This window comes from Melampsora larici-populina (assembly GCF_000204055.1).
Source record: "Melampsora larici-populina 98AG31 unplaced genomic scaffold MELLAscaffold_1, whole genome shotgun sequence".
In the NCBI taxonomy this organism is placed as follows: Eukaryota; Fungi; Basidiomycota; class Pucciniomycetes; order Pucciniales; family Melampsoraceae; genus Melampsora; species Melampsora laricis-populina.
In genome coordinates this window covers 2,945,040-2,968,920 of record NW_006768765.1, presented here as the reverse complement: position 1 = coordinate 2,968,920, position 23,881 = coordinate 2,945,040, and the positions used below count along the sequence as shown (strand labels likewise).

Below are 23,881 nucleotides of genomic sequence, written 5' to 3'. Positions count from 1 at the left end.
GACTTACCAGGTGCAGGATTACCATCTTGGTGCACTTTGAGGTTGGATCTTCAAGAGCTGGCACTGACTCGGACCTCCTTGTTACACCAGGTACAAGTATGAGATAGTCCCGGTTGGTCCTTTGCCTACAAGATCACTTATCGTCAGCTACACAGATACAAATACAAGCTTTGTAAGACAATATGAGCAAGATATCAGACTTACATCTTTTTTCAAATGCCAGGGAGGTCCAAAGTACTCGAATGGACAGTCAAAGTCGTCAGGAGCCTGATTCCTTTTGCGTTTTCTGAGGCACGAGTTGTCCTCATCCGAGTCTTGTTGTAAGTCGACTTCGATCACTGGACCCAATTGGATTGGTACCTACAGATAGTGTTCAAAAACATGAACGATAGGAACATAAGATTGTCAATCGAAAATCAAATGAGATTTTCAGTAGATGGTACTGGACTTACAGGACCAGATCCTTGGCTCTTCTTGCCTTTTGAAGCAAGGATCCTTGAAATAGAAGAAGAGACCATAGAAGAGACCATTCCACCATCGGATACTGATTGGGAGCGTTCACGGAAGGATCCTGTGCCAGTAGCCTGCGTTTAGAAGATAAACAATGAAGAATTATAAAGGTAAGATTCAAATAAACAAATTACAATTGTAGATTGTAAAAAAAGATGACTTACAGAAGATGCCGGACATGAGACAGTCTTCGATCGTCCACGTGCTGGTTCACGAAACACTTCATCGCCAGGCAAGGAGGCAGATCGCTCTCGACGACGGTGGACATGGGCGTCTCTGACATCCCTGACTGAGAACAAGTCACCCATGCCACGTCGCGAGTCGGACGAGGGAATAATCATCCCTGGAACTCTTCTGGCCGGAGTGACTACACGAGAAGACCGACGGGGAGGAGGAGCGGGACCATCGTCGGTTTCATACCCAGTGGTCAAGAAAGACTCAATGGTTGGCTGCTTGTGGCTGTTACACATGATGTCTATAATGGTGATTGGAGGGTGATTTGTGATAGAAGTATAGTTTGAGAAAGTAATGGAAACGATCTATGATACGATAAATGGAGGAGATGGAATGAAAATCAGATATTGATTAACAACTAAACGGAATTGTCGTCGAGATTTGAAAACGGGTGGGAGATGCTTACCTTTTTAGTCATGTCCAAGGTTCCCCCAACCCCCACGATAGTTTGACCCATGATTATATGAATCTGGGAAGAGAACGCCCTAGATCGTAAGTGATTAATTGATTGAATAAGATCGTACCAATTGTTTTGGAATGGTGAAATAGAGTTATCCTGACAACTGGAGAGAAAGAGTTGAATCTGGTGAGAGAACGCCCTAGATCGTAAGTGATTAATTGATTGAATAAGATCGTACCAATTGTTTTGGAATGGTGAGATTGAGTTATCCTGACAACTGGAGAGAAAGAGGTGAATCTGGAGAGAGAACGCCCTAAATCGTAAGTGATTAATTGATCGAATAAGATCAAAACAGAGGTTTTTGAATTGTGATATTGGATTATCCTGACGACTGGAGAGAAGGAGATGAAAGTTTGAATTGAATTTGATACGTCCACTGTTTGTTGGACTGTGAATCAGAGAGATTGGCGTATGATCTAGATCGAAAGGATCCATAGTGCCAAAAGGGGGAGAACTGGGTGGGGGGGTTGGTATGCTGAAAGTTCGAGAAGAAGCGCAGCAAGGGTGTGGCTGACCCGGACCCGGAAGCGCGAAGCGCAGCCCAATCAAACGGGGCGCTCAATTGAGAGCGAAAGGCGCAACGCCCGTGGACCGCGCTGCCGGGGCAGCGAGGCGCCAGCGCCAGGCGCTGCGCGCTTCCGTCTGCGCTGTGAGCCAGACTTGATATCCGGTCGCTTTCTCTCGACAATTACTTACAAAGACGTCCTGACACGCTAAAGCACTTTTCAACTATTGCCACCCTGAGGAAAAACTCAAGGAGGCAATGGAGTATCACCCCAGAATAGCAAAAAGGGAGAAAATACAAGGAACCAGGTGAATCAACACTTGCATTCCACAATCATGCGCAAAGTGATTTGAACTCGACAGAGACTTCTTGAATTGACCTTGGCATCACACGCTGAGATCAAGTTGCTCGGTATAACTTCTAATTGAAAGAAAATTCGTGGAATGCCTTCACCGATCGGGTCTCATATTGAATCTCAACTGTGGGGAATGGGTCTCTTTTTTGATCTGGATACTTTATGTATCTGGTTCACGCTAAACGGCCGCAGAGGGCAGGCTTGATTAGCAAAGGTAACACAGCCTGACAAAATAGAAAAAACCACGATTTGAACAGAGAGACTAAACTAAATTAAGTACGAGTTCTAGAGGGTGGTTACTTTCTGTAATACATTTGTTTCTAACGTAACAATACTTCACTTTTCTTCTTTCTTATACAAAAATTATAAATGTGGAAAGAGAAAAAGAGAAGACAATATTTTCAAGCTACAAGATTAATATTTATACTGCTAGGGCGGGTGGGAGGAAAATAAATTTATCTCTGATAAAAAAATTTTGATGTAGTAAAAAAGAATCAGGATAATAGTTAGGATGATAGAAAGATGTTATTTTTTGAAATGATAATTATTCGATGTAGCTAATTGGGAATTAGGGAAATGATCTTCCTATGCATCCAATTCTTCTATGACATCATTTTGTAAAAAATCTTTTATGAGAAGAGCATCATATAAGTTTTGTCTACGAAGATTGGATGTGGTTGCATGATCCGGCTACTTCAGTTATCCGATCCTTTTTCCCCGACCCATTCCCATTCTTCAATACTACGTACCGACTACTAGGAATGGGTCTCTTTTTTGATCTGGATACTTTATGTATCTGGTTCACGCTAAACGGCCGCAGAGGGCAGGCTTGATTAGCAAAGGTAACACAGCCTGACAAAATAGAAAAAACAATGATTTGAACAGAGAGACTAAACTAAATTAAGTACGAGTTTTGCCACCCTCGTGATATATAGAGTAGTGATGGTAAAGCTTTGAGTAGTGATGTGGATGAGATTCTGGAATCGAAGGATGGTGTGAACTCTATGTAGTTGTAGAAATCTGTTTGTGATTTTCTGAATAAAATTCAATTTTAATGGTGTCAGCCGTTTATGAAAGAAAGAAACTGAAGTTATTCAACGAGAATAACTCACAGTTTCCCAAATGAGGAGATTTCCAATCAATTTGGTGATTAGGATGATACTCGATCGTATCCCTATGAAAGAATTTGTTACACGTTATTGCCCTGTTGGACAAATGGTGCCTTCACTTTTTACTGGCCCACGGCTGTGGCAGGAAAAAAGGAAGTGAAGCAGCGTTAGTGTCAGTAGGACGTTGCACTGTGAAAGTTTTTCAACTTTGATAAACGTAATGTTGTGGTAAAAAGACTGTGATCTCTTTCAAGACCTTCACGGTGTGTAGCAGTACGAACATGTGATGACTCAAGATGTGCGTGGATTGATGTTCAAGGATTGGTTTCAGGTGATTGATGAATGAGGAGATGTGATATTTGAATCAGGAATGGTGTGTGGAATGTAGATGGAATGTTGGGTTTCAATTTTTCCTCTTTGAGAATAGTTATACGCCTCTGTGCGATTCATTTGTTTCGAACCCCTTGTCAGAGTTTTTCTTGTTTTTGTACCTTGATTCAGCTTACTCTTATACCCAACCTCTCTCGAGCTCTCACTTCCTTCCTCACCGTTAGGAATTGATTGCTCAAGAGTAAGCTCTTTCACTTCTCTCAACTTCTTCACTGTTTCCTGGATAGCGCTCACATGTGTCTCGAATAGTTCTTTTCGTTCTCTTACTCTCTGCACTTCTGCAGGTAAGGCGTTGATCTATTCCGCCCAGTGTTCATTTCCTATTTGAGTCTTATCATAGAGCTCACCTCATACACCTGTCTGTCCAGGTAAATAGTGCTTCTTGTTATAGTTTTTCACTTATCTATTTGAGTCTTATCATAGAGCTCACCTCATACACCTGTCTGTCCAGGCTGTCTTCTGCTCTATTGCGTAGATTTTTCAGATCCGCATCAAGTTATTTCAGTTTATGATAATGGAGGCTTACGAGCACTGCTCCAGGGAATTGTATGTGCTTTCCCGTAGTAAAACCAGCTGCCTGAGTGATGTGTTGAGTCTTGTTTAAGTTCAAGAGAGGGTGGGTGCGGATGTAAGTTCTGAAAGCTTCCGATGACCATCTACCGATGCATTGGATGGTGTCCATGTCCATACCATTCTGAGCAAATGCGGTAGCACCTCCGGCACGAAGGGAATGGCCTGTCCTTGAACTTCCAAAGATCTCTTTCAGACGATTCATAAACCAACTCCTCGTAGGTTGTTGTCCGTTCTCTCTTACTAGCCAAAAAGGGTAAATCGGGAATCTCTTGTCTCTTGCTACAGTGTATCTGAGTAAGGTTCTTATCGGGCAGTTCCTGTCATTTGGTCTGCTGACTATGGCTACCGGGGTTCCCTTATACTGAGGGTCACCTTTGTGATACGGTAGATTATAACAGGCCACGGTGCCGCACAAGGAGATGACGAGCGTAGATCTTCGAATACATTTTCTTTTATTTCTTAAGCTTAACGTATCCGGGACGGTGAGTTCTCCTAATCGGTGTAAGCCGGCGAAGCCTAACGCCAGGATGGTGTTAAACAATGCGTCATCGAAAGTGTAGTTGAAGTAACTTGCTGCGACGTCCACATCGTAAATGGTAAAAGCGTTGGCTCGGATGATTGGTTTGGATAAAAGCTTTTGGCAGCCGCGGAGTGACTCCTTGACTTTAGTTGATTGTTGAGAAATTAGAACTATGGGGAATTGATGACGCATGTTGTAGGAGATACCTGGGAGATATTTTCCTACTGTGTCGGGATTCACTTCTCTGGAGATGACTGAGATGAATTGGCATAGATTAGTTTCGCTGGGATACACTCGGACATGGTGATCTTTACAAAACTTGAGGAATCTGCGATAGCCGGACGTGTATTTTGCTATGGTCGATTTTTCTAAGCGATTACTGATGTCTGATTTGTTTAATTCTTCGCGCTCTTTGAAAGAAAGTGGAACTGGTTCTATCTTCTTAGATCTAGCCATGATTAGAAAAATAGGAAATTGAATTAAGATTGGAATTAATTTTTTGGTTTTATTTATATGAAGTACAATTACAATTTTCGGATTTCAGGCTAGAGCAGGGAGAGATCGATCTTGGTAGCCTCCAATAAGAGTGGAGGGTTCCGGAGAAAAAGATCGAAGATGGAGGCGAGGGAACATGGAGCGAGCCAGGTTGAATTGTCCTTTAGAAAGCGCGTCTGCTACCTGATTGAATTGCCTAGGAACAAAACGCACTTTCACGTCAATCGGATGCGATAGCATCATGTCGACAGCATGTTTGAACAGTGCCCTGGCGGCTGCGGTTGGCTGGTGAGATGAGAATAGGTAAGAGACTGATTCGGAGTCGGTAAAGATTGCAACTCTTGAAGCCTTAAAATCGACTGCCATTTTGATTGCTGACACAACAGCCAACAGCTCCGCCCAATAGCTGTTACGGGACGGTGGTGGTAAAGTGCAGCTCCAGGCACAGCCGTTGGATGGTTGCCAAAATCCGAAACCGGTGGGACACGCATCTGTGAAGAACATGCAGTCTGCCTCCGTTAAGTTCCAGTGAAGGTGTTTCAGAGTGCGTCGACCTGGCCATGCTTCAAGGGCGTTTGCTAACCAATTTAGATCGTCTACGTTTAAACGATTCAACGGAATATGAGCATTACAGATTGTTTTGCCTGCAATCTTATCCCAAGAGGATTGCAAAGCCCATCTACCGAGGGGAAAGATATTGAGACCCCAATTCGCCCAACCGGTAATGCGCTGCCACTCAATTAAGGGATGAGATAGAGCTGAAGTGAAAGATCTCAGGGCAACTATGAGAGAGATCCTCTTGCCTTCGGGTAATGAAATCGAGACCTCTTCACAATCAACTGAATATCCAATGATATCGAGTGTGCTTCCAAAGACTTGTTTCTCCCAAGCCCATGGGAGGTTGATGAAGTCGAAAATAGACAAGAACTTCGCTTGGTTTAGTGGAATAGTACGACCTTTAAATAAGACCATGTCTGATGCTAAACCAATCCCCCATGAGTCATCCATATACACATTTAAGTCGGTTATATTGAATTCGTAATATGCAATCCAAAGGACTAAAGAGAAAAATGCACACCAGAGTTTTGGAGAGCTCAAACATCCAAAATTGATGTTACGATCTGCGTGAAAAGCATTTTCGATTTTGATAATCTGACGGAATTGCCATTGCCTAGAAACTGGTAGATTGCGAAATGCAGAGTCTACATCAGATTTCCATAGGATGAATTTATGTTTTCCAAAATAATGATAGAGTAAATATGGGATGAAATAAGGAATACCGTCTAAATCTATGGCGATATCTTCTTTATTGATAAGATCATTAGGGGATGGGTTACCGAAAGACATATTTGTACACATTCTAACCTTACCAGACGTGGGATTAGTCGCGAGGCACAAAGGGGATACTTTCATCCCAGGAAGAAGTGTGTAAAAAGGAGGAGAAAATCTGTTTAATTTTACTTCCTTGTCTCTTGTCTTTGTAAGAACCTCTTCTGCTTCAGGACCTGAAGCATGATTTTCATTAAAAACGGTATTACTTGACGGCATTTCAGAGAGTGGCCAAAAACCATCTGTGAGACCAAGAATGATGGAATCTACAAAGGGTTTGTTGGGATGATTTTTTAGGAGGGATTTTAAATTTTTAACATTAATTGAACAATTAATTTTAAACAAATCCGGCCGACGGTTTATAGCGTACTCGGCTTGAGGGTCTAATGAGAGAGGGGGAGCAGCTGGAAGAGGTGCAGCGTGAATTCAGGATGAGCCCCGACCCCCGAATGCCGGGGACTGGGCTGCCCGGCCCACCGACTTTTTTTCAAAAGTCAGAACGAGGACCGACCCCGGTATTCCCCAAGCTTTTTCTGGCTCATAGGTCAAGCCCGGCTCCCGTACCCTGACCCCCGACGAACTACCAAATCCCCGGGAAATTACGGGGATCCCCGAGTCCCCGGCTATTTCCGGCAGAAACCGCTGAGCACAACCTCTCCCAAGCGTGTATTTATCCGCTTTTTACAGCTTGATTTTTCCTCGGGTTCCCCGAGGAGAGTCACTTTCTTTTGACTCTCAGAACAACTCCCGGGCCCGATAATCCCCGCGGTTCTGCGACCCTTCGAAGGCCAGAACGACCCCCCGACCCGACGGGCTGTCCCGCGGGTATCCCCGATTTGGCGGGTCTCGGGGCTCATCCTGAGCGTGAATGGAGGATTCGACGGCGGCAGAATAACCTTTGTCAAGGACATCGATTTCCAAACCTCTTAAATAAGTTCAAGAATTAGGTTTGTCTGTGAGCGACGCTTCCTTGATGATCCTCAAAACATCCATCTTTGTTGCATACCCCGTGTACTCGGTCGCAGTCAGCGGCGCTGAAGGGGCAAACACGAGCATTCCAGTTGTTACAAGGCTGGTCAGCCAAAGGTACCAGACTAGCGTCCTTGATCTTGTACTTTGGCTTGACCCGCCTTCCTCTAGGTTTCTTTTCGGGGCGTTGAGAAGCAGGCTGGCGAAGCGGAGTAGATTGTTTGACAGTTGACCTGGATGCACGAGATGTGGATTGGGTGGTTTGGTACTTAGCTGAAGGGATAGCTGCTTTACCAAGTTTGCTTGTAGCACTATAGAGAATTCGGTTGTCAATTCCCTTGAGTGATTTATGTTCGTAGTCTCCCCACACCAAACTCGGACGAGATGCAAACTCTTTGCGAAGTTCGGCGTCGAAGTCTCGAACGTCCTCCCAATGGACTCGAGCCTGAAATAGACCCGGTAAAGAGAGGACAATACCAGAACCGCTCCGCAACATATAGCGGTATTGGAGCGGTATTGGAGCGGTTTTTACACCGCTATATTGACCACTATACGTAGCGGTGGCTCCGCTCCGCCATCCCAAGGCGAGAAAACCATTAGCGGTCTGACCGCTCCGATATGGGAAGGGTCTGAGGGCACTTCAATATACCTTTTAGCCCTTATAGCAGCGATATATAGCGGTATTGGAGCAGTAAAATACCTTCCGCTCCGATACCTTGTGATATTTTTTTAAAAAAAAATATCGGTCAAGTATCGGTGATCTCATAGCGGTTACTCCGCTCCGATACCAAAATGGGTTGAAATCCATAGCGTATCGGAGCGGTTCTGGTGTTGGAGAGGATGTATTCAAAATAGCTTTTGATGGATAAAGCTGCAGGAGGGAACGCGGCAATGTAGGCGTGTTTGAGGACGGCCAAGAGATTTTGCCAGTGGTTATTGTCGATAATCTCTTTGGGAGCAGATCCTTCGACATTCTTAAGGTCTCTGTCTGCATTAATGCGTAGACGGCTTTGAGGAGGGTCGGATGAAGCCACTGCGCCGTAGAACTTTCAAAGATCAACAAAATTGTATTCGAGTAGGTCTTTTGTGAGAGAATTTTGCCAATTGGCAGGTCTATTTTTACAAGAGTTAAAAGCACTGATATGATGCTTAATATCTGATTTGTACAATAGCGCAATCTGGTTGACTTGAAAAGAGATTGGAGAAAACTCCTCAGGGACAAGGTGCTCGTTGTCATCCAAATACGGGGCAGTTGTGATTGCGCTTGTAAAGGGACCAGCCAGAGCTGGATTTCCAGAGACAGCTGGTGCTGGTAAGCTAACGTTTGATTGAAAAGGGCCTCCAGAGACAGCTGGTGCTGGTCGGGAAGGTCCAATCGAGGACTCATCGGATGAAAAAGAACGCCGACGCTTCTTACCTTTATCAATCCTCTCAAAGATTGGTAAGGAAGGTAATGAAATTTGAGGAGCGGGGGATTGAGCTTTCCGGATAGATTGACGTTGACGTGGCTTGGGTTGGCGAGGCAACGCTGCAGTACGAACCGTGGGTTGACAAGAGTTTTGTTGAAGACGTGGACTTTTTTGAAAACGTAATCCTGTTAAGGAGCAAAGGTCCTGGGACAGGAGGCTGTTCGGCAGGAGGTGGGCTTGGAGAGTGTGCACCAACTGAAAAAGCTTCGGATATGTGAGGGGGAGGTGGAGGAGGACCAGCGGTGTTTGTAATAGCGCTGGAAGGGAACATCGTAAGGTCTTCGAAACGAGGGGGAGACTTGGGAATGGGCCTCTCCAGAAAACCTTCCACCACTCCATAAATATCGATTGTGGGAGGAGGTTTGAGCATACCGCTGAGCACAATGGGAGGATCGGATTGGGGGTCAGGATTTTCAGGCCATTGATACGTAATGGGAAATCTAGGCCTTCCTGCTCTGCGATCGAGCTCGATCGCGACACGGGCAACAGCAGAAAAATGGTAAAGAAAGTTGGGGTCTTCGTAATGATAGATTGACGCGACTTGAGTGCGTAGTTGAGCCATGGAAGTGTTCTTACTGCCACCTGTGTCATCGTAATTGGTGAGGACCTTGTCGATATCATCAAAGATAGCGGTGGTCTCATTGGTTTGATAAACATAATCGGGATCATTAGGAATATCAGTGATCATAATAAGACTGCGATAATGCTTATAACTTCTTAAAATTTATCTCTGATAAAATTTTTTTGATGTAGTAAAAAAGAATCAGGATAATAGTTAGGATGATAGAAAGATGTTATTTTTTGAAATGATAATTATTCGATGTAGCTAATTGGGAATTAGGGAAATGATCTTCCTATGCATCCAATTCTTCTATGACATCATTTTGTAAAAAATCTTTTATGAGAAGAGCATCATATAAGTTTTGTCTACGAAGATTGGATGTGGTTGCGTGATCCGGCTACTTCAGTTATCCGATCCTTTTTCCCCGACCCATTCCCATTCTTCAATACTACGTACCGACTACTAATCATGCTTTGTAGGATGGTCTGATTTCCTGATTGGACGTGGAGATGGGTGAGTGAAATTGAAATGTGAAATGACTCAGCTGGGGTTGGTCCTGAATCTGATGAAATGAGAGCCCGACTTCACTGTACTCGGTACCGATTGGAAATAAGAAGGTTTGAGTTGGAAATCACATTGGCTCAGCAGTTGACCACTCTCACACTTGCGAACCGATCCATCTCACTCGATCTACTTGATAGCATTACAAAACACTAAAATCGTCAACATGCCTCCAGCATCTCGACAAAAGAAGTCGGTCAAGAAGGGTATTCAGTTTGTGCGTCTTTGCTTCGCTTCTAAAGCATCAGGACCTCCGCCGCTAATTGTCTTCTTATATTTCAACGGAACAGACTTTGATGGTGAGTGAGACTTCTGCTCGCATAGAGCACCTATGATATAGAAAACCCCAATCCATATCTGTAATCAACTTGTTTCAGGTCGTAGGAGCGTCGGGTACCGGCCGCACGACATTTGTCAATACCTTAGTTGACGAAAAGGGATGGTTACCCCATGCCGACTCTAGCGATCCCGTCGCAGCTTCTGGTCCGTTTCGAATCCAGGTTTCGAATCTGTCTCTAGAGCTCATTCTTGATTTGTTCATCATTGTAGAGGGGAACTCCCAAATTAAGGTTGAAAAAAAGACGATCGAACTCGATGAAGACGGCGTCCATATCCGATTGACGGTCTGTGATGCACCCGGATTTGGTGACAACATCGACAACGAGTCTGCGTTTGCAACAATCGTCGGCTATCTTGAGAAACAATATGATGTCCTACTAGCCGAAGAATCGCGTATCAAGCGAAACCCAAGGCTTGAAGATCAGCGTGTTCATGCGTTGCTGTACTTCATTCCCCCAACAGGGCACAGGTTTGCCTTTAGTTGAAATTTATGTTTCTAGAACCTTGACCCATTTTGACTGCTTGATACAGCCTTAGAGAAATCGATATCGAGTTGATGAAAAGGCTCTCCCCTCGAGTCAATGTAATTCCCGTCATTGGTAAAGCGGACAGCTTGACTCCTTCAGAATTGAAGGGCTTCAAAGAACGAGTAAGAATACCATTTCTCCCATTTCTTTCATTGAATTTTCAATCCATTGACTCTCGGCTTCTTTTCGATCATGAAGATAATGCAAGACATAGAACACTATGCGATACCGGTATATAAGTAAGTTTCGCAATGGGTCGGGGGTTTCCCCTGGACCTGGTCCTTCCTCTTTCCTGTCAGCTGATTTAGTCTGATTCGTGATTCGTATGTAAAGCTTCCCGTATGATGAGGTTGACGACGATGACGAGGTCATTGCTGAAAACTCGGAGTTGAGGGTGGGAGATTCTTTTACTCTGATTGAGGCTACCATGCATGTCGCTGCTTTCTCATTGACATCGATGCCGGCTGGATATAATCCTATAGGCAATGCTACCATTCGCCATTGTGGGATCGGAAGAGGAGATCGAAGTGGGAGGCGAAATGATCAGGGCCAGACAGCTCCCCTGGGGCACTGTCCATATTGACAATCCTTCCCACAGCGACTTCCTTCGCCTTCGGACTGCCCTGTTGAGTACTCACTTGGCTGATTTGAAAGAAATCACCCACGACGTGAGCCGATCTTACCCCTCTTTAGCTCTTCGGCTTAATGACACAATTGCTTTCTTCACTAGTTCTTGTACGAGAACTATCGAACACAGGCGCTTAGCAGAGGCAATGCGGATCAATTGGATCAATCTATTCAGCCTGATGAGATGGCTAACCAATCCTTCAGACTGAAGGAAGAACAACTTCGTAAAGAGGAAGAAAAACTGAAGGAGATTGAACTTCGAGTCCAGAGAGAGATTAGCGAAAAGCGCCAAGAGTTACTGGCCAAAGAAGAAAGCTTGAGGAACATGGAGGTGCGATTAATTCATAGTCTAGTCTTGCTTCGGTCTTACTGACGCTTTCTCGCTCATTTTCCCAGGCTCGATTGGCACACGCTAACAATGGTTCGATGGATGCTTGATATCACTTATGGGTCACTCGCACTAGAGATCAACCTCCAAATTTCTTATAATCTTGAGTATTGGCGCATGCGATTTGGTCGATATCCTTTTTCTCATACCTCTTAATTTTCTTTCAAAAAGTTCGATTTATATTCTCTGAGTTAAGGGTGGCAACCGTGTGGCTTCTTGCCAGCCACTTACTATTTTGTTTTTATTATCTCTTTGTTGAATTCAGGCCCGTGTTAGTTTGTTATTTGATTGCTTTCAAGAAAGGACTCATGTTTCTTTCAATAAATTGATTGGAAATGAGACTGCACTGCCGAGATCAGACTGAGCCCTTGAAGGCCACAGTTCGGAGTCTAAGAAAACCGTATTGCCCGATCATCAGTCATCATGGGTTGCAGTTGTATGTGCAAAAATGGGATTACCAGAATCTGGCAGAGTGTAGTCATAAGCGTTGGTCACAGCTGCCATCCACTGAGATACTCATGATCAGCATTGGCAAGCAACCGACTTTGCTCAAGAAAAGCAACTTGAACAAAGAGTAGTAGTAAATGAGGGGATCCGGGTGTGACTTATGCAAGGGAGATGCAACTTGTCCTCCCATAGCCGCTCAATCATTCGTCTGCAGAGATTAACTTTGTCTCCTCAAGAGGTCCTCTTTATCATGCTGCATACATCAAAGAAAAACTGGAATTTGTTTTGGTGGGATCAATACTTCATCTGGGTGGAGCAACGTCCAGTGATACTCCTAGCACCATTCCAGCACCGACTCCATTGGTAGGAATATCTTTTGATTGGATCTCGCTTGTCCTGATAGAAACTCCCTAACATCAGATGAGACCATAATTTGAAGATGATGCGGCACAAAATCCTCAATCACAGATTGGATCAGTTGAGCACGTATGGAATATTAGGGTGAAGAATGTTGGTAGCCAGGGCACGCAATTCGATTGCAGAGGATGAGAAGCATTCTCGCCTCCGCAATCACCCACCAGAAACAAGTTTAAGTCATAGCACATCTCAAGGTGTGAGTGATCATTCGACTGTCACCAGCAACATCCCCACAAATATTTAGAACACTGTCTATAAATCACGAAAAACCCTCACATCGAAGAATCAATGTCCAAAATAAAGATCAAGTTAGGAGCCCGAATTTTGCGATCTCTGAAGTATATATGAAACACACAAAGTAAATCAATTTCAAGTCCCATCAACAGAAACACATCACAAAGGAGACCTACCTCTAATTCTCTCAACATTTCTTCCTTTGCTTGAATTTCTAATTTTCTTTGCTCTATTTCTCTTTGAACTCTCATTCCCACTTCCATCACGTTCTCTTTCTCTTTGTTGATTTCTTCTTCTTTTGATTGTAAGAATTGCATAGAAACTTCCTCAGATCCCTCTTGGTCCTTGTCAGGCTCAGATACTCTCTTACTCAACGCCTTTGTCCTATATTTTTCATACATGACCTAATAGAGGAAACACAGTTCAGCTGATGTCTCATCTAATACATAATTGAGGTTTACTCACCTCTTTTGTGATGTCCCGTAGTTCTTTGAGATGTGTACCAAAGAGGACACTTCGTAATGTAGCAAAATCAGAATGCTCATCTACTACGAACGTACCCCAAGGGAACTTTCTACCTGGGACGATCTCCCCATCGAATTCAACATCCTCTTCCGATGCACCTATGGCAAATGGTAACATCTCCTGCAAATTTTTCTTGTATTGAGTGATTGCTTATAATCTTTACGAAAATCATAAAACTTACCCTTAATTCTGTATTTTCAGCGATCACCTCCTCATCATCGTACTCTTCTTCAAAAGGGAAGTTGAACACTGGTATTCCATAGTGTTCAATATCTTCCATGACCTGGCAAAGAAAGTTCAAATAGATCCAAAATTATGTCCTACATGTCTTTGTAAAGCGATAATGCTTACCCTCTTTTTGAAGTCCTTCAGCTCCGAGACAGTCAAGCAATCTGCCTTTCCTATGACCGGAATCACATTTGCTTGAGGAGCAATCCTTTTCATGAACTCGATATCAATTTCTCTCAGGCTGTAGAAGACAGAAGGTTTTAAGATCAATTAGTTTTATTGACATGCTCTCTTATATTCTATCAATGAGTTTACCCATGTCCTGTAGGTGTGATGAAGTATAGGATCACATGTACACGATCATCAATGAATTGTGGGTTTCGTTTGACTCGCATTTCTTGGTCAAGCATTGATTCATATTGATCATCCAGGTATTGATTGATGATTCCAAAGGCCGACTCGTTATCTAGATTATCACCAAACCCTGGTGTATCGCAAACAGTAAGGGAGATATGAACATTATCCTCCTTAAGCTCGACGGACTTTGTAGTAACCTGAACTTCGGGTAGTTCTAGAGATAGAGCAGAATTTTAATCGATCGGAAAGGAGGTAAGACGACAGTTGTTGTAAGTCAACCACGACGAGACGGATTTGTCGAACCTGTAGCTCCTTCTTTAATTGGGTCAGCGTGCGAGAGCCAGCCTTTCTTTCCTACGAGCGTATTGATAAATGTTGTTCGACCAGTCCCAGAAGCCCCAACGATCTAATCCGGACACCCTCCCAATGATGGTTACCTACTGAGTCACAATCATGAAGATAAAGAGATCCGATAGACATACCATCAATGTCTAAAGGTCGAAAAACCAATCAGGATTAAGAAGTCGGGTCGATCAATCAACAAGAGAAACTTGATCAATAGGACATACAGAACTGGATTGCAGAGTTCAAAGAAGACACACAAGTTGAACGCCTCTCTTACTAGTTTTTTTGGGTCTTGAGAGTAAGGCAGGCATATTGAGCTTAAGGATTCAGTAATCGCAATGAGACCAAGTGACGTATGCCTTGTACGAAGAATCAAAATGATCAAAGTGAGTTCCGCCACCAAAGCAATCCGCAAGGTCATTTGTCGATGAACTGCAAATGATGGCATTGGCTGCGAATCGATTATCACCGGGTGTATATGGGAATACGCACAGATGAAATGGCACGTATGAGCGGCTTTACATCAGAGTTCCCAAGATCTGGATAGCTAGATTGGGCTTGCTTATGGTTCGGTCCTTGCGCATGATGGATTCACTAACCCCTACTAACCCTCACCTGATGATTGCTCATTGACAAGAAAACTGCGCAACAAATCAACATTCCTCACTGAATAACCCAGCTGGGATATGTGAATTTGTAACTTTGAGTCCAAGTTTCAAGGTAGGTTCAAATTGCCATAGAATACCATTCAACTCAGATACAAGAGTTTGAAGCAACACAAACATTTGTGTCGGTGCAAGATTGTTATACCCCATTCACATGATCGATGGGCTGGTCATAACATCAAGACAATCCATTATGTAATCTACACCAGTTATGCCAGGATGCCTTCCAGCCTCTTACGTCGTCGAGCCTCGAGGAGCCACTGACGGATCAATCTTTCGATTGGGGTCCATGAATTGTCGAACAAGGTCATCTGTGACAGTCTTTTTTCGCTGTGTCGATTATGAGGAGCAAGAAAAGCCCAAGGGGTTAGTCATCAAGAGACTTCTGATAGAGAATTGCAAGAGTGGAATTTGAAATTAAGGATGCATATATGAGAACAATGGAAACCAACCTCTTGGAAGGCATTCACCATGTTCTGTAGCGTTTCAATGCAGATCGATTTCAGTTCCCCTGTCAACATTTGCCCAGACTCGTACTCAGCAGCAATTTTTTCTAATTTTTCATCAGACTCTTCAAAAAAGGTGAGGTACTAAGTAAACAGAGAAGTATGCATCAAGATCACACTATTGAGGAGTAATAAGTAGAAAAATGCAGATGGACTGTACCTGATACGAGACATCTACTTTACATCTACCGCCTACTTTCCTATGCTCCTCAATCGTAGCTTGGCCACCCGAGAATGCATATTTGTTGATTTTGTTCTTGACTTGTTTGGGCGTATCACTCATAAAAATTGCACTACTGTCAACTGAACTAGACATCTTACTGTTGGGTCCTTGTAAAGCCGGAAAGAATTTGGACAGTAAGAGTGATGGTTTTGCTCTCTTAAGCCGCGTGGACACGTCACGGGTGAGTCGAAAATATGGATCTTGATCAATGGCGCAAGGGATCAAGCACGGAACGTTGTCCTTTGCAGAATATATCTGGGGGAATGATGTACACATTGCAGGAGCCGCTTGGACAGCGACGAAGTGGGATTTTCCGATGTTGTCACTAAGAAGAAACAAATGAGACATCAGTCAGTATGCGAATAAATAACATCTAAGGATGAAAACTACGGAAGAATGGGCACTCAACGTATCAGTGAAACCAAAAGTGGCTTTGCTTTGATTATAGGTGATTGCACGAGATATCTGCAGCACATTTCTATAAAATGCGCCACTGAAGCCGCAATGTTCGGATATCTCAGTTGGCTTGCATCGAAGTGATTTAAACAGGGGAATTTAAGTCACCCTACGTAGTCCACGTCCGAAAAGATGAAAGTCTTTTCAAGTTTGAACCCACAAGCAATGATATCTCGAGCATTTTCAAATGCAAATTTGTGGCAATCTTCCAATTTCAAATCTGGTTTGAACAGAAATTTTTCGTCATCTAGCAGGGTCAAGAAAGATGCATCCAGATGTCAGGAAGGTAGGTGACCGGATATACGATAGTGGCGAATATGCAAACCAGTCAGTTGGATGACTAATGGAACGTCAAACACTTCTTGAAGCCATCTGGAAAAAGTGGACCGCCATCAGATGCCGGTCAGAATCAAGGTAAATCATACTGCATACGTACTGTGTGACAATGAAAGGTACCATGTGCCCTAGATGCATACTTCCAGTTGAAGGGCCTCTGCCAGTGTAAAGATAAAATGGTTTGCCTTGCTCATAGCGGTCCAAAATTTGATCCAGTTCCCTGCGGGAGATATAAGGTCAACTCATGATTGTCAAAAACAAACTCAAACACGCCACTTGACCGCAACGACTCCATGCTGCTCTGCATGATGACGCACCGATGGGAAAAAAACATCCCCCTTCTCAACAAAGGATGTAGCTTTCGCTGAGTCAAACTCTCAAAGCGCTCGAGGAGTTCAGGTGTGATATGCTTTGTGCCAAACTGTTCGATCAGTTTATTGTAATCGATGTCCTGTTGGATTCCATCGACTACCGCGCCCTTCACGTCCCAAGGATCTACTACTTGTTCTTGATTGACGGTCGGGACAGCCGCTGGCATGGCAGATGGAACAGGTGAGGCTTGGGAACTTGACGGAAAGTACTCGCTCATGGGTGAGTGAGCGATGTTTCCCAATTCATCGGTTCGAGGGCTATGAGAACGAGAGACCCGTCAGCGTCCCGGGAGACAATAAGGTTGAACAAATGCAATCACAATGGCTCAGGGGTGCGTAATCCATCTGCCCGCATATTGGCCCTCATAAGGCGCTCGGGTACCGGTAAACTCAAGCTGGCCAGTGAGTTCTGTAGGACCTCATGCTGAAGCTGTCGGTCGGTTTCATTGACATGGGATATGAGAACTGCTCAAAGCAAAGACAATTAACTACGAGCCAAGAATCGAGAACGGCATATACTAATCTCTTTCAAAACAACAACAAACCTTCAGGATCACCCATGTCCATAGTTGATAATTTCACATCTCGGTCACCAATGATTTTTTGATCGGTTTCTTTAAGTTGAAGGGTTTTCAAGACTGAAGGTTCCGGTAGATCGAGTTTAGCAAGTTGATCAGAGACTTCTTGAAGCTGTCGTTCATTTCGTAAAGCACTTTCTGGATCTTGAATGATAGTCATGGTGTGCTTTTCTTTCGATTATTTTGGGTGCTTGCTTCTTATCAAATTGAAGGTTGGATTTACATAAATTCCTACATACAAATTATGTATCAACCATGTGTAACTCTTGGCCTGATCACTTTATCCGCAGCTCGGTTAAACCCGATTCGAAGTGGTGCATCCGGACTGAACGCGCGGTACAGTTATGACTCTGAGCTTCGACCTCAGGAAATAGGGACTGGGCGAAGCTCTGCAAAATTGCAATTCAACCGTAGTTGAAAGCGAGTTGCAAACAGCTAAGCCACTGTTCAATCAATATGAAATTTCCTTATTTTTTTTAGTAAGCTTTATGGCACTAAAAAAAATAGGGTGGCGCACAGGCATGACCCTCCCTAAGACGAGCTGTCTATTCAAAATTTCCCCCCCCACCTCAGCCAAAAGCCTATGGCAGAACGCTTCTGGATAGCCTGATATACCTTTCACAGGTTGCTCTCGCTCTGGTTTTGGTGAAATCATCTGACAGTCGGGTCTCTTGGGCTTGTAGGAGTAATCCTGACACCTCCTGTTTGCATAAATCGCTTCGGTCGACTTCCAGGGGATTCATGCGCTTATTGAGGTGGCTAAATCCTCTGTCGGTCGAAACCTCGCCCAGTCCCTAATGCTGAAAGAACTCGATAGAGAGTGCTCTGCGACCATTGAGGCGTGAACATAATTCTTGGGCAGGGAGGCCCAAGTGGCGGATCTTGGAACTGCTGGGTGCTACGGAACGGCTGACTAGCTCATCAAATACCTCATTGTGAACGATCAATGGTGTCAATTGGCTTCCTAAGAGCATCCGCAACCGTTTGCGTTAAATTTGGAGTTAGTTAACTTTAGGTTAAAGATCTTTAGCCGGAGCTAAGTAATCTGACACAAAATTCCACAGTGGCTGTCTTTAACTCCAAGTTAAAGAAAGCTAAACTCCAAGTTAAAGACTGGGCCTACAGTCGTCAGCTCTAGCTTGGAGCTAAGCTGTCCTCACTTTTGCAAGTGCTCCTGTGTTTGTATTTCATCCATCAATGTGAGCTCGATCTTTCCCTTTTGATCAATTACCATCTTCTAATTTCGATCCCACACATCCATTACTCAATCAATTCCATCATGAGCATGTTTTTTTGAACAACTCTATTATCATCTAAGATAACATGCAACTAAGTGATTGAGATCGATGCAAAAAGAAAAATGAAATTGAGGTGAAACTTGAAGTGGGAGTCGTGGACAAAGAGTCAGCAAAGCTTCAAGTCAGGATCGAGGTACATTGGTGAAGTCGTGTAGGGTTGGTGAGTGACTTGATGTGTGGAAGTGTAGTGTGGTGGGTGTTGTGTTTTCAAAATTCGAGGGCACGGAGTTAGCTACCGCGTCGGTAGGGGTAGGCTGGGATAACTTTGTCCCAGCCTACCGATTTTTTGTCGAAAAGCTAACTAACGATCGGTTGAAATTTGACCATTGTGGAAATTTCGAGATCGGTAAGTTAAATACTTAGAGCATCCACTATCGTTGAGGTAAAATTACTGTAAATTTTACTGTACAGATTTCAATGTACTGTAAAGTCACTTACAGAAACGTCGAGATCCACTATCATCTCTGTATCCTCATTCTGTACGGTACGTACCGTACAGAAAAGTCCCTTGCCCACAATCGTACCTTCTGTATTATCTGCAACGTGTACAAATCTTCAAGCAAACCTTCACAAAAGTTCACAAACCATCCGCAATCGATCTTCAAGGTCTCAAAACTCAATTATAACTCAATCTATGGATTCAGACAATGACCCCGAATACGACTTGCAGATCAACGAGCTTCTATCAAATACCATTATTTGTAATCACCTGCAGAACATCCGAGAATCCGAAGCAGCCCACGATGATAGTGATGAGGCCTTCTTGGCCCTAGAGTTAAATGATGAGCAGATGACTCACGGACAAAAACAAAGACGAAAAAGGATAGTCCGTGAAAGACAAGAAGACCACGACCGTCTGGTTCGTCTTTACTTTGCCGAAAACCCACGGTGGGATGACGAGGTTTTTCAGTGTCGCTTCAGAATGAGCAGGGACAGATTTTTGGATATCTGTCGAAACCTTGAAGCTCATGACCGATTTTGGATACAAAAATACGTATGTATATCTTCTTTCGAGTCTTTCAGCTTGATTCAATTTGATGGAGTAGTTCTTTCATCCTGTAGGACTGCTGCCTGCAACTCGGGCTATCTACTCTACAGAAGGCCACCTGTGCAATACGACAGCTTGCATACGGGGTTTCAGCAGACCTCACAGACGAGCTTGTTAGTATTGGGGAAACTACTGCTATACTATGTTTAAAAAAGTTTGTGACCGGAATAATAGATATATATGGAGCTGAATATCTCCGCCCACCAAGAGAAGACGAGCTCGAAAAGATTACCAAGGAGTATGAAATTCGAGGTTTTCCCGGTTGTAAAGGCTCAATAGATGGGATGCATTGGGTTTGGAAAAACTGTCCTTCCGGATGGGCAGGACAGTTTCAAGGGAAAGAGAAGAAAGCCACGATTGTCTTGGAGGCTGTGGCATCCCAGAGCACACGCATATGGCATGCGTTCTTTGGAGTGCCAGGTTCTCTGAATGACATAAATGTCCTTAATGAAAGCCCTTTATTTCATAGGTTTTTAAGTGGTTGGTAGTTTCTCTAACTTTACCTTCACAAAGTGCAGAACTGACAAGTTCTTCAATCAGGCACCGATGAATTGCTGAGGTTTGAGGTCAACAATCACCAATATGAGCGTGGCTACTACCTTGCAGATGGTATATACCCCACGTGGCCGGTCTTAATTAAATCGATCAATCAGCCAGGAGATGCTGCGTCAGCATGTTATGCAACACTACAGGAGGCCGCTCGAAAAGATATCGAGCGAGCGTTTGGTGGCCTTCAAGCACGTTGGCACATCATCGCTCATCCATGCAGGCTCTGGCTTCTACACGACATACGTAGAGTTATGTATGCCTGCATCATTCTTCATAACATGATAGTCGAAGAACGGGAGGTGGAAGATCCTCGAGTCGAAGAATTTGCCACAAGGTCGTCTATTGTTCCAAATCGCCATAATCCAGGTGTCCGTCTATCTCCTGAAGATTTGATCTCGAATTTTATTGATTTACGAGATTCTGAGATTCATCATCGCCTGATGAACAATCTCAAAATTCATAACTGGGTGGCACGAGGGGGACAACTACATGTTTAATTGGAATATCTTCGGATAGCTTGTTTGTTTTTGTTTCATTGGCCTATACAATCATATATCCATCTTTTTGTGGTTTCATTTGTCTTTATCTTTAAGAAATACAAGCAAAAGTTGAGAAGTAAAACAAAAACCAACCATAACGTTGTAAACAAAAAACACACACACATGGTTTTGAATCGAATGAAATCAAAAAAAATCGAGCAAGATGATGTGAAATGGTTCTAATTGTTACTAGTGGAGGCAGAACTATACTTTTCATTCAATCTTTTTTGCATTAATCTGAGGGTTTCCTTGGCAAGCTCGCTATCACAATTCTCTTCCTTCATCATTAAGACCTTGAGATCATTCACTTGAACTAAACTGTCTTTGGCCTCAGCGTCTTTCATAGCCATCTTCCTGGTGAGTTCATTTCCTTCTTCGAGAGCCTTCACTCGTCGTTCAGCTAACTCATTTGTCAATTTAAGTTGTTCTTGACAATCTTCTTCAATTTCAGACTTCATATCGCTAAGTCGTTGTCGTTTAGTCTTCTTATTCCCAGTTGGGCGAGGAGGCGTCAAGGCACGAGGGGTACCAACTCGTGATTCTTGAGCTGAGTCGCTGGAGGAGGCACCGGAGGAGTCGATCAGGGGGTTGCTGGCGCTTGCAATTGACATTGCTAGAGGTCCCGGTGGAGCACGTGGCACAATCCACTTCGGAGCCACAGAAAGGATTCGCCACGCTCCGAGAGACTTGAACTGAGCTCTGGTGTTGGTTTCGTTGTAGATCTTGATCGCGAGGTCAGGCCAATCAGCCTGAACAGTCCCGCTGGGAGGACTATGTTCGATCTGAGCCATGATGGCAGAGAACTTGATTGTAGCAGTCTTCAAAGCAGACCATCTGCAAAGATGGTTTGATTCAGTTTCACTCATCGGACAGATGAGAATAAAGAGCTTGAAGTTGACTCACTTGACTTTAACGGATTTGAGATCTCGTGGGGGATTTAAAGACGAGATGGACGCGAGGTGGTCAGTGACGCTTTGGAAAAAGATGTCGCTAGTCTGATTGGTGCCTTTCTCGGGTTGCTGGCTGATGTGAAGCCAAGATGTGGCTAGCATCTCTTCTTCGGCAGGAGACCAATTGGTGGCCTTGATTTTTTGACCAGTTGATGTGGGTTTCTTTGAATCCGTGTTGATCTGTTCTTGGTTTGAATTCATTGAGATATGACTGACTGATGAAGATATAAATGTGGAACCGTGTTTGATATTTTGATTGAAGTCGAAGGGGATGAAAAGAAAGGAAACCAAGATGTAGTGCTGTACGGTTTTGGGAAAGGTGGTGATGGATGGGGGTTGGTAGGTTCGGTAGGTTCGGTAGATTTTGCAGATACCGAGATATGCAAAATCCGTATAGGTCCTGTAGATTTACAAGACCTCTACCGAATTTTTACTGATTCGGTACGTACCGATGTGTACTTTGTACACGGTTGGTGATTCTGAGGCTTGGTACTGTAAATTTCAATCAAATTTACAGTACCGAGGTCGTTTACAGCAACGATAGTGGATGCTCTTAGCTATTCTCGCGACTTAACCCGACGATTGCGGATGCTCTAAGAGTGCTGTAGAATGAAACTGGCGTGATGTGAGCAATAGCAGCCCTGTGCAAACCTACTGACCAGCGCGGGCCGCTGGCCAGTACAGCTGACACCATAGGTATATGTAATTACAGATCCGTCAACGCAGTCACATTTCAATGTGCCCGATCCAATGTCCCGTGTATTGTGATCTCCCCAAATGAACTGACGGTCGCCATGCACTCCCCTTCTGGCGAAGGTGGCAAAGGTGGAAATACAACAAAGATTACCACAGGCCCATGGAGAGCCGTCATCGGGTGTGCGCCGTCATTCCTCTTTAAAAAATCCGCGGAAAGATTGACGAATGATATGAGCTGGCTCAACGTTAATTCCTGATAGGTATCAGGGTATAATGTGGCCAGCCGTGACATAAGGACTTTGACAAGCATTATGTGCGGAAGTTGAAGCTGAAGATTATATGAATAGGGTCCAAAGTGATGAGTACGAGAACAACAGAATCACTTTTATGGAAGGCGGATACGAAGTGCTACGAGGTGATTTGCTTAAGAGTAAATAAAAGCAAGACAAGTTCTGTCTGTAGCCCAGCTGGTACGAAAAGCTTCAAACAAAAGGTTTGAGAACAATGAAATCGAATCAGAGCGGAGATGAATTGTGTCATATGCTGAGATTCAGATTTCACAAAACAGTTTTCAGTTTGTACTCAATGTTTTCTCTTTGGGTGTACGTGCTTCTAAAGGATGTGTCCCCGAGTAGACATTTATAATTTTAATGTTCTATCATCGGCGAGCAATTCCTATTGGTTGGAGTGCTCCTTCATTTGTGTTGTGACGGGCAAGACCAAATGGAACGTTCGTTTTTGAACGTTTGTTTTTATTTCGCATGAAGTCACATCGCATTGTGTGCGTTTGACAAAAGTTTCAATATGGTGTAGTGAGGTATAGTATGGGGATTTGAAAACGCGATTATAACTGATTGAATGGACATTGGATGAGGACGATTTAGGAAGGTTTGGTGCGGTTTGGTGTTGCTATGGACTGAATTTGTTATTTGTTGTGTATCTGACAGTTTGGCAGATGGAGGCGTGTGACACGCAGGGATATTCAAATACATGTGAAATGCCCCTGTACATTGTGTGAAATGACCAGCGGCTGGCCAATTTTGCTGGCCGGCCAGAAGGGTCGCACAAGGCTTTGGTTTCTCTGGGCGTGAGGTGATAGGTGCGAGGAAATCTTGGGTATGAACCTAGATCAAAAAAGCATAGTAATATTATTTGACGGCCCTTAAAATAGGGAAACGTAGATCCACAAAA

At 43.8% G+C, this 23,881-nt stretch overlaps 4 protein-coding genes across 4 annotated transcripts; 1 reads left to right on the top strand and 3 right to left on the bottom strand.

The window, feature by feature from the left end:
• Positions 1–8,498: 8,498 nt before the first annotated feature.
• Positions 8,499–9,606, bottom strand: MELLADRAFT_87090 (uncharacterized protein; the record flags this gene model as incomplete). Its single annotated transcript, XM_007403686.1, has 2 exons — positions 8,499–8,957; positions 9,070–9,606. The coding sequence occupies 2 exons, from the start codon at positions 9,604–9,606 to the stop codon at positions 8,499–8,501; spliced, it is 996 nt and encodes a 331-aa protein (XP_007403748.1).
• Positions 9,607–10,108: 502 nt separating this feature from the next.
• MELLADRAFT_41553 (uncharacterized protein) lies at positions 10,109–12,267 on the top strand (the record flags this gene model as incomplete). Its single annotated transcript, XM_007403879.1, has 10 exons — positions 10,109–10,258; positions 10,332–10,340; positions 10,419–10,524; positions 10,591–10,849; positions 10,912–11,029; positions 11,106–11,146; positions 11,241–11,301; positions 11,390–11,575; positions 11,638–11,865; positions 11,931–12,267. 10 exons carry the CDS (start codon positions 10,208–10,210, stop codon positions 11,970–11,972), a joined length of 1,101 nt encoding a protein of 366 aa, XP_007403941.1.
• Positions 12,268–13,095: 828 nt separating this feature from the next.
• On the bottom strand, positions 13,096–14,786 carry MELLADRAFT_87088 (uncharacterized protein; the record flags this gene model as incomplete). Its single annotated transcript, XM_007403685.1, has 9 exons — positions 13,096–13,119; positions 13,197–13,424; positions 13,486–13,677; positions 13,727–13,828; positions 13,897–14,014; positions 14,089–14,344; positions 14,410–14,536; positions 14,613–14,621; positions 14,733–14,786. The coding sequence occupies 9 exons, from the start codon at positions 14,784–14,786 to the stop codon at positions 13,096–13,098; spliced, it is 1,110 nt and encodes a 369-aa protein (XP_007403747.1).
• A 588-nt stretch (positions 14,787–15,374) lies between these two features.
• Positions 15,375–17,199, bottom strand: MELLADRAFT_51354 (uncharacterized protein; the record flags this gene model as incomplete). Its single annotated transcript, XM_007403684.1, has 8 exons — positions 15,375–15,470; positions 15,593–15,730; positions 15,807–16,194; positions 16,279–16,362; positions 16,434–16,572; positions 16,651–16,697; positions 16,762–16,881; positions 16,979–17,199. The coding sequence occupies 8 exons, from the start codon at positions 17,197–17,199 to the stop codon at positions 15,375–15,377; spliced, it is 1,233 nt and encodes a 410-aa protein (XP_007403746.1).
• Between the last annotated feature and the right edge of the window lie 6,682 nt (positions 17,200–23,881).